Source organism: Podarcis vaucheri, assembly GCF_965113315.1.
Source record: "Podarcis vaucheri genome assembly, chromosome: 15".
Lineage (NCBI taxonomy): Eukaryota > Metazoa > Chordata > Lepidosauria > Squamata > Lacertidae > Podarcis > Podarcis vaucheri.
The window spans coordinates 29728972-29739278 of record NC_138753.1 but is presented as its reverse complement, the minus strand read 5'-3'; the positions used below and the strand labels follow the sequence as shown (position 1 = coordinate 29739278).

Below are 10307 nucleotides of genomic sequence, written 5' to 3'. Positions count from 1 at the left end.
GTGTGTGAGAGAGAGAGAGAGAGAGAGAGTAAGTGAGTGAGAGAGCGAGAGAGGTGCTTTTTACACTTGAAATGCACTGTACAAATAAAGGCTAATAATAATAATAATAATAATAATAATAATAATAATAATAATAATAATAATAATTTATTACTTATACCTAGCCCATTTGGCCGGCTTCCAACAGGATGTTAAAAACACAAGAAAACATCAAACATTAAAAACTTCCCTAAACACAGCTGCCTTCAGATGTCTTCTAAAAGTCAGATAGTTGTTTATGTCCTTGACATCTGGTGGGAGGGCGTTCCACAGGGTGGGCACCACTACCGAGAAGGCCCTTTGTCTGGTTCCCAGTAACCTCATTTCTCACAGTGAGGAAACTGCCAGGAGGCCCTCGGAGCTGGACCTCAGTGTCCAGGCTGGATGATAGGGGTGGAGACGCTCCTTCAGGTATACTGGGCCAAGGCCGTTTAGGGCTTTAAAGGTCAGCACCTACACTTTGAATTGTGCTTGGAAACGTACTGGGAGCCAATGTAGGCCCTTCAGGACCAGTGTTATATGGTCTTAGCGGCCACTGCCAGCCACTAGTCTAGCTGCTGCATTCTGGATTAGTTGTAGTTTCCGGGTCACCTTCAAAGGCAACCCCACATAGAGCGCATTGCAGTAGTCCAAGCGGGAGATAACCAGAGCATGCACCACTCTAGCGAGACAGTCCGCGAGCAGGTAGGGTCTCAGCCTGTGTACCAGATGGAGCTGGTAGACAGCTGCCCTGGACACAGAATGACCTGTGCCTCCATGGACAGCTGTGAGTCCAAAATGACTCCCAGGCTGCGCTAAAGGGAAGTCCTCTTTCTGCACATAGCTGTTGGTTCTCCTTCTGCCCATAACTGCTGCATTATGGGGAAGCCTTGCTTCTTTTCTCTTGCTTCTTTTCTCTTGCATTCTGAGAAGTCTTGCTTGTAGGCTTTTCTCTGCTTTTGCACACACTGTACGAGCCTGCTCTTCTTGCCTAGCTGACCACACCTACAGAACTTGATTGTTATATTGTTTCATGTTATGATCAATCATTAGTAATTGTTTGTGCCATATTAATCTCTAGTTGTGCCAAAGGTTTGGCACTTAAACTGCTTTGGTTGCCCTGTATCATGACCTTTGTAGAGAGAGAGACAAGAGAAACCTTTGGCACAGCTAGAGATTAATATGGCACAAACAATTACTAATGATTGATCATAACATGAAACAATATAACAATCAAGTTCTGTAGGTGTGGTCAGCTAGGCATGAAGAGCAGGTACAGTTTGTTTTCCATGAGCTTAGGATGTCTGTTACTAATGATTGATCATAGCATGAAACAATATAACAATTCATCATGCGAAAGGCTGGGCTGGATGAATCCCAAGCCGGAATTAAGATTGCCGGAAGAAATATCAACAACCTCAGATATGCAGATGACACAACCTTGATGGCAGAAAGTGAAGAGGAATTAAAGGACCTTTTAATGAGGGTGAAAGAGGAGAGCGCAAAATATGGTCTGAAGCTCAACATCAAAAAAACGAAGATCATGGCCACTGGGCCCATCACCTCCTGGCAAATAGAAGGGGAAGAAATGGAGGCAGTGAGAGATTTTACTTTCTTGGGCTCCATGATCAGTGCAGATGGTGACAGCAGTCACGAAATTAAAAGACGCCTGCTCCTTGGGAGAAAGGCGATGGCAAACCTAGACAACATCTTAAAAAGCAGAGACATCACCTTGCCAACAAAGGTCCGTATAGTAAAAGCCATGGTTTTCCCAGTAGTGATGTATGGAAGTGAGAGCTGGACCATAAAGAAGGCTGATCGCCGAAGAATTGATGCTTTTGAATTATGGTGCTGGAGGAGACTCTTGAGAATCCCATGGACTGCAAGAAGATCAAACCTCTCCATTCTGAAGGAAATCAGCCCTGAGCGCTCACTGGAAGGACAGATCGTGAAGCTGAGGCTCCAATACTTTGGCCACCTCATGAGAAGAGAAGACTCCCTGGAAAAGACCCTGATGTTGGGAAAGATGGAGGGCACAAGGAGAAGGGGACGACAGAGAATGAGACGGTTGGATGGTGTTCTTGAAGATACCAGCATGAGTTTGATCAAACCTGCGGGAGGCAGTGGAGGACAGAAGTGCCTGGCGTGCTCTGGTCCATGGGGTCACGAAGAGTCGGACACGACTAAACGACTAAACAAAATCTCTAGTTACAATTTAATTAGGAGGCTTCATGCCTGTCTAGTTCTAGCTCCGATTCTCAGCCTTTAATGTATCAGTGATAAATGATCATATGTAAATCCCACCTCTCACATGTAATCCCCGCCTTGTACTTATGTTAACCAATCACAAGTTTATTTGTGTATGTATCAACCAATCAGCCACAGGCCCACCTGTGGCAATGCTTGCAATATTCAATAAAATAGGCTCCCAGGGCCCGCCCTGACAGACACCTCATGTTGCACCTGCCTCTCTCGTCTCCCGTGATTTTTCATTCCTACACTGCGCACCTAGTCCTTCAGAGGCACAGTTACCCCAATCAGGACCAGGGAGTCCTTCACACACCCGCCCCCTGTCCCCCCAAAGCAGTACTTCTGTCTTGTCAGGATTCAACCTCAATCTATTAGCTACCATCCATCCTCCAACCGCCTGCAGACACTCACACAGGACCTTCACCTCCTTCACTGGTTCTGTTTTAAAGGAGAGGTAGAGCTGGGTATCATCCGCACACTGATGAACACCCAGCCCAAACCCTCTGATGATCTCTCCCAGCAGGTTCAAATAGATGTTAAAAAGCAAGGGGACAGAACCCTGAGGCACCCCACAAGTAAGAGCTCATGGGTCTGAACACTCATCCCCCAACACCACTTTCTGGACACGACCCAGAAGGAAGGAGCGGAACCACTGTATAACAGTGCTGCCGGCTCCCAGCTCCTAGACGGTCCAGAAGGATGTCATGGTTGATGGTATCAAAAGTATGGTATTAAAAGGAAACAGCATACTGAATAAGAAAGAACTAGCATACTGGCTCTGTTTGCAGACAACAGGGCCTGACACTATGTCCATTCCTACCCGACCCCCCCGACCCCCACCCCTGGCAGAATCTTTCACTGAATGGCTTAGGCTTCTTCACCCGAAACATGCAATGGGACTAGGTCCAAAATCCATATTCAGGAGGAGCAGAGAAAGGACCTATGGAGTAATTTGAAAAGCATAAATCTGTATTGGCTTCTGGAAAGCCCACAATCACTGGGTGGAATAATGTTTTAAAGCATAATTGCTTTGATATGTTTTTAACTGTAATTGCTTTTAATGGTTTTATACTTTGTTTTCGCTTTCAAACTGTGCATCTGTTTGCTCCCCTGCACTCCTTGGGGAGGAAGGAAAGGATAGAAATTCTGAAAGTAATAATAAAATGTAAAACACAACCATAAAGAGCCAGTCACACACACCCTCCTTTCAAGGCAACAATACTTCCATCCCTGGCTCGCCCTGTCCCACCCGCTGATGGAGTAACAGCAACATCTAATGGCTGTCCTGATCTTTTACAAGGCAGAAAATCTGGTGCTGTGGCCAGTTCTATGTTCAGATTTAACCATCAGCTCTCACAAATAAAAATATGCTAATTTATGAGCTGCCTTTGGACCTTGTTTTAATTCAGAATGGTATCGTAAAAAGGAGCCCCCGCTTGTTTGTAAGGGTCAATGCTGTTACGTTGTGGGTGAACATATCAGACGACACAGCGATTCTTCAAACAGCTCTTGTTTATTCACAGGCCAGAACAGAACTGAACTGAAGGGTTCAGTCAGCCTGCTTATATAGAGCTCCAGTACAACGTAACTGTAACAATTTTCTAAAACTATCCAATCACTGAACGTCACTTTCGATCCCTTATTTGCATAACTATCTACAGTATCCCCCTGCTGGCCCAGGGTGAGAACTTCAGTACATAACAAATGCAGAGTAAAAGGCTGGGTTTAACCATGCTGGCATCATAAGCCAAATTGCAGTGGGAAATTACAAATCTCCGCCTACTGGCTGTTTGAGGTTCCAGGTAGAAAGCACTCCTGTGTGATTTGGAACATGTGAAACATAGAGGGGCCTCTGAACATGCACAGTGTGGCTTCCCTCACCATTGCAGAACTGGATTTCTCAGAAAGCACTAGCTCTGCATACCTCTCATAAGAAATTAACCCCTTGATGCTTCCGTCTCTGTCCTGCCGCTCCTCCAGTGGCTCCCAGGCTTGGAGTTTCCCCTCATTCCGTAATGAGTCTCCAACTTGCTGAGTTAGCAAATAGCCAGTGTTTGATTCCTCTGTTAGAGGCTGCTTGATTGTCACAGACTCTGCACAGAGGGCAACAGCTCAGCGGCTTTCCCAGGGCCTGCACCACAGCTGAAAAGGTGGGTGCCAGGACTTCATAGCCCCTAAAGGACCCAAGCAGGGGCTGTGGAAATTGGGGGGGGGGGAGAATAGCTAATCTGCAGCCTTCAGCATGGAGGAGGAAGAGGGACTGGATCTCTCCCTGTGACTCAGTGACGACTTTGGGGAGAAGGGCCTGAGAAAAATGGGAGAGAGTCCAAGAGAAGGAAGGCTGTCACTGAGCCCTAGGGCTGGGAAGAGGGAGGGCCTGGCTGGCTGGCTGCTACAGGCATGGAGTGATCTAGCAAATAGAGTCAAAGTCTACCTGCAAGTGTCGGGTGAAGGTCCATGTGTATCTCTGTGGGTGAATGAAGCGGCGGCTGAGGCAAATGTACCGGTAAGTATAATTTTAGTGCACCCATTGCTCAGAAGGCCAACTGAGACTAAAAGGAAGACCGAGCAAGAGCCTAATGCCACACAATGGGTCTCTCTCTGGCCCTGGTGGCATTTGAACCCAAGACTTACACCTCCACCCACTAACTACACTGCTTGTAGCAGCAGCAGAAGAGAAGGATGTCTCTCTTGGTGCTGCAGAAATCTACTGAAGGAGCAGATGGGCAGGGAAACAATCCCTGACAGCAGCTGCCTCAAAGTCTTCCTGGTCTTGCTGGAGTGGATCTACACACGGGGAAAAACACACTATAAATATGTCAGAAATTAAATTGTTATAACAAAAGAAAAGAAAACGCTATGTAAAATCGCATAGAAAAGTTTTCTGCTCTACAGCGCCGTCTGGTGTTGCATGTTTATAATGCATTCAAAACTCTGTTCTTTTCCTGACTAATGTAGCTGAGTCCCAGATGCAACCAGGATGCTGCAATCTTCTGTTTAACCAGACCCTTTCTGAGCCTCTGCCCTTCAGAAGAAGAGCAGCTTGCAGAGACCTGCAGGACTTGGCTCTGAGGTGCCACAGGAGGATTAGCAGGAGAGAAGTGCCACAAGCAGTGATTGTACCTTGGTGGAATTGGCCAGTGTGGAATTCTCATGCCAAGAGCAGCTGGGGCTAAAGCAGGACCTGAAATCAGGACACATGGATGGAGGTGGACTGTGGTCACTTCGCCTGGAGGGAAAGGCCCTCTGTCCTTGCTCAGACACACTCTTGTATTAATATCTCATAGGATCTAGGTTCAATGCCTGGAATTGTCTTTGTTAAATCTTTTTTAAATGCAAATGTGCACGTTAAGCCAATGGTTGAGTATCTATTAGTTGCAGCAAGACTTATTATAACTAGGTATTGGAAATACAGTGGTACCTCAGGTTAAGAACTTAATTGGTTATGGAGATCCGTTCTTAACATGAAACTGTTCTTAACCTGAGGTACCACTTTAGCTAATGGGGCCTCCTGCTGCTGCCGCGCCGTCGTCGTGTGATTTCTGTTCTCATCCTGAAGCAAAGTTCTTAACCCAAGGTACTATTTCTGGGTTAGTGGAGCCTGTAATCTGAAGCATCTGTAACCTGAAGCATCTGTAACCCGATGTACCACTGTATATGGAAGGAATATAGGTATATATTGGTATACAGTGGCACCTCGGTTTAAGAACTTTACCTCAGGATAAGAACAGAAATCGTGTGGCGGCAGCGGGAGGCCCCATTAGCAAAAGTGGTACCTCAGGTTAAGAACGGTTTCAGGTTAAGAACGGACCTCCGGAACAAATTAAGTTCTTAACCAGAGGTACCACTGTATAAATATGGAAGGCCATATTATACCAATTTACCAATGGCGAACTGGTATAATATGGTCTGGAAACTGGCACTTCAGAAACTTACCAATAAACTTCAAGTGTCACAAAGTCTAAGGCAAAGGGACTTATTCACAGTAGAATGGCACAGCTTCAACATGCATAGTGTGAAAAATGACTTTAATGCAGTGTTTCCCAACCTTTTTTGGGCAAAGGCACACTTGTTTCATGAAAAAAATCTCGAGGCACACCACCATTACAGCCCCGTGACGTCAGCGCGCAGCGTCACGCCGGGAGGGACGCACGAAAGTGTAAGTTTCAATTTTCCCCCCTTGCCTTCCTTCTGTGCCAACCGCCAAAAAGCCAAGAATCCCGGGACCGCCGGCGGAGGGGGGGAGGGCGAGCGGAGGCAGCGGCGAGCCCCGTTCCTCCCCATCCGCCCCATTCCATGCAAGGAGCGCGAACAGGTGTGAGAAGGGGGTCAAACCTGCGGGTCGGCGCCGGGGAACCTCCAAGCTCTGGGGGTGGGGGGGGAGGAGGCAGCAAAGCAAGGCAGGAAGGAGAGCGCGGCTTGGCGAAGTACTCGGCGGCGAAGGCCAGCAGGTCCGGCGGCCGATGCCGCAGCACCTCCACCGTGTAGCCCTGCAGCAACTCAGTCAGATCCGGTGGGATCTCGATGCTCATCTTGTAGCCGAGGCGCGCGGGAGACTCAACGGACGGGCCCGGGAGAGAGAGAGAGAGAGACACGACGGAGAGAGAGCGGGAGTCCCTGCTCGCCGTCGCCGCCACTACAACTACTGTGGCGGTTGGTCGTGGTCGCCACCGCCGCCCACCTCTATCTGTCCCTCCCCCTCAGCTTTCTACACGGGCCTGGAGCCGGAGGTGGGGGGTGGCCGCCGCCGCTTTCTCCGCCTCCACGTCCTGCCTCCTCCTCCTCGAGCCCTCCGTCAGCCCTGAGGGAACCGCCGCGCTCGCGCCGCCGCTCTCTGACACGCGAGAAAGAGAAAGGAACGGAGCGGCGGGGTAGTCGGGGGAAGGAGGGGCCGGAACGGAAGCGCAAGGCGAGCTGCGCATGCCCAGCAGGAAGCGGCGGAGAGCGCCACAGAGAGAGAGAGAGAGAAGCAAGGGAGGGCGGGGAGTGGGCGGGAACACGCTTCATGCGTCACAATAACGGACAAGGGGCGCTCGAGGGATAGATTAGGACCTAATTTGACTTTTACAAAAAAAAAATCTTTTTAATTTTTCCCACGGCACACCAGGCAACATCTCGCGGCACACTAGTGTGCCGCGGAACAGTGGTTGGGAAACACTGCTTTAATGAACTGCATGTAAACATATTTGGCTGACGTCCTCCTTTGAGGACCTTTGAAAGCTGGATATATGATGTGGACTTGAATACACTTCAGATACGGATGCAGACATCATCTCTTGCGGAAGGTGGAGGGACGGCTGGATTTTGGATTCATGTTTTTTTGTATCGTTTTGTAATATACCAACCCAATAAAAGTGATCCTAACAAAAATCTAGGAACTCCCCCCCCCCCGTTTTTGCCTACAGCTCTGCCAACATGGCACCATCGTTTCTGTCGCGCCAAGGTCTGCCCCGCTTGGCCTACCACTGCCTACCAGGCTGCAGCCCCGGTGTCGTCTTTTTGCTGGGCTTCCGCAGCACCAGAGCCAACCCCAAGTGTCAGAGGATGGAGCAGTTCTGCCGAGAGACAGGACGGGCATTCGTCAGGTGGGAAGCAAGAACCTGTTTGGACTCTCCAGAGGTCCTGGGGTGGACTTAGGGCCCTTTTGCGGCCTGATACAAAGACGGCCTCCCATGCGTTGAAGATGACAGCTGAATGTCACTTCCACACTGGTGACAGGACAGTGTCCTCTCCTGGGCCAAAGGATGGCAGGCACACAGAGAGGTGTCCTCCACAAAGCCACCACTTGTTGCCTCAACTCTGCCTAATGGGAGGGGCAGCCCTAGGTGTGTGCCCCTTTGGGGGAAGGGTCTTCAAAATGTCTCCTCTCACCCCAGCTTTGACTACCGGGGATGTGGGGAGTCAGATGGCTGCTTTGAAGAGAGCCGCCTGGGGGACTGGAAGGAAGACACCTTGAGTGTGTTCGACGAGCTCACCAGCGGCCCCCAGGTAAGCATCCCTGCGATTCACTAAGCCAACCCTGGCTGGCACGGGCACCCACCTCACTGCCCTTAGTGCCAGAAATATGGATGACCAAACCTCGCACCCATTGCCCCATACTGCCGCTCCAGCTCGCCTGGCCTTTCTGCTCTTCAGGGGCCTGCTGAGCCGTGGATCGGGGGCCTGCCTTTAGGGCAGGAAGTCAGACCAGATGGGCTCTTGGAACCTCCTGGCTGATGCCCAGACAGCTCACAGATGGGCACAAACACCAGCTGCTTTTGAAGGACAGCACAGAGTTGCCCAGAGAAGGTGCTGGTTGCCATCCCAGATAGCGGCAGAGGGCAAACACCTCTTCCTCTTCCTCTTCTTCCAGATCCTGGTGGGGGCCAGCATGGGGGGCTGGCTGATGCTGTTGGTGGCCCTGGAGCGCCCAGGTAGGGTTGCTGGGCTAGTTGCCACAGGGGTTGGTGTCGATGCCTTCATCGCCCATGCCAGGGGGCTCACCGCAGAGGTGAGCAGCAGCTCTTAGCCAAAGAGAGGGCCACCATGGGATCATTTGGGCGGAAGGGAGGGATAGATATTTGGCCGATACCGTATTGATGCCAATCTAATGCGCCATCGAATCTAATGCGCACCTCAGTTTCCAAAACCTCAGAACCAAAAAAGCATTGGATGGTGCCATCAAATCTAATATGCACCCTTAATTTCCGCAGTGTGGTTTGGCAAAAAAAGGTGCGCTTTACATTCAAGTAAATATGGTAAATAAACAGCAAGGGGGTGGGAACTGGGGTGCCTGGTATGTGCCCCCCCCAAAGGGCATGCTTCTCATGGAAGGACCACGTGGCAAATCTGGGGCTCTGCTGCCATCCAGACTGGGGCTAGGTTCAGCCCTGGGGTGGGTGAGGCCACGGTGGCCCCTGCTCCACCCTGTTTTGACTGTGCCCTTTCTGCCCTCCACCAGGTGAGGAGCCAAGCCCAGCAGAATGGCTTCCATGTCTTCCCTAGGGCCGGCAAGGAGCCCCTGCTCATGCAATGGGGCTTCTTTGAGGAGGCAGAGCAACACAGCCTGCTGGAGCGCCCATCCATCGGCGTGTCCTACCCTGTCCGGCTGCTGCACAGCTTGAGGGACGAGACTGTGCCCTGGCAGCGAGCGCTGGAGGTGGCAGAGCGGCTGCAGAGTGCCAATGTCCACATCACGCTGTTCAAAGGAGGGGAGCATGGGCTGGACAAAGAGGAAGAGCTCAGCGAACTGGTGGGGGCTGTCAGGGGCCTCCTGGCATTGGTGGCACAGGAAGGCTGAAGCGCATGGGGGGCAGAGGCTCAAGGAAGCCCCCAGGGATCCAGTTGGTGCAGCCTAGATTGACTGCGCAGAGGGGTTCCTGGCTACTACACACGACACTTTCCCCAGGTCTTTGTAGTGGGGGAACACTTTAAAAGGGGCAGAAGGCCTAGGGGGAAGGGGGAAGCAAGGGAGGAAGGCTGCAGGCAGAGAAGCTGCCTATGACTTTTCTGAATGCCATGCATGAAAAATTCTCAAGACAAAAGAGACATTTTGATGCCCACCTAATAAAGCAAACTTGCATCTTTCTGGAGTTTCCTTTCACTTTCCCCACCCTTACCCCCAGGATTGAATGAGGTGGTGGCAAGCAGGCAATCCTGGTTAGATGTTTCCAGTTGTGAACAAATGTCCCACTTGGCTGTGCCCCCTCTTTGGGAGGGGGGTCAGGGGTCTGTACCTGGAGCAGGAAAGGGGAACACTTAGTCGAGGCCAACACGACGAAGGCCATTCAACAGGCCTTTGCATTTAATGTGCAAATTTTTTAAAAATGCAAATTGCAAATGGTGTGCGTGGCACCAATGAACGCACTCATCCACACACAGATTGGCTCTTATTTTGCTTCATATTAAAAGCTGCCCAGAGGCACCCTCTTGATGCAGATTCCAGTGCACCGTAGTCCAATTGAAAGCCCTGTGAAAGGAAATCAAAGAATGGCACCCAATTCACATTGATTTAGTGAGGCTACGTGGCACCAGCATTTTTTTACGCCTAATTGCTCAAA

At 50.4% G+C, this 10307-nt stretch overlaps 1 protein-coding gene across 5 annotated transcripts; it reads left to right on the top strand.

Annotated features, from left to right (window-relative positions):
• The first annotated feature begins 4177 nt into the window (after positions 1-4177).
• Positions 4178-9834, top strand: LOC309519765 (palmitoyl-protein thioesterase ABHD10, mitochondrial-like). 5 transcript variants are annotated; one of them, XM_082200884.1, is made up of 6 exons: positions 4179-4418; positions 5227-5341; positions 7674-7853; positions 8145-8256; positions 8621-8758; positions 9209-9834. In XM_082200884.1, the coding sequence occupies exons 2-6, from the start codon at positions 5238-5240 to the stop codon at positions 9545-9547; spliced, it is 873 nt and encodes a 290-aa protein (XP_082057010.1). In that variant the 5' UTR covers positions 4179-4418; positions 5227-5237; the 3' UTR covers positions 9548-9834. The 5 variants fall into 5 exon arrangements, with proteins under 5 accessions (XP_082057014.1, XP_082057010.1, XP_082057013.1 ...); XM_082200888.1 differs by lacking the exon at positions 8621-8758 and having other exon boundaries at positions 4178-4418; XM_082200887.1 differs by lacking the exon at positions 5227-5341 and having other exon boundaries at positions 4182-4418.
• The last annotated feature ends 473 nt before the right edge of the window (positions 9835-10307 follow it).

Coding starts and splice junctions, on each gene's coding strand:
- LOC309519765 (XM_082200884.1), top strand. CDS start 5,238: ATGCAACCAGGATGCTGCAATCTTCTGTTTAACCAGACCCTTTCTGAG. Junction 5,342..7,673: donor CTGCAGGACTTGGCTCTGAG/GTGCCACAGGAG, acceptor TTTTGCCTACAG/CTCTGCCAACATGGCACCAT. Junction 8,257..8,620: donor AGCTCACCAGCGGCCCCCAG/GTAAGCATCCCT, acceptor CTCTTCTTCCAG/ATCCTGGTGGGGGCCAGCAT.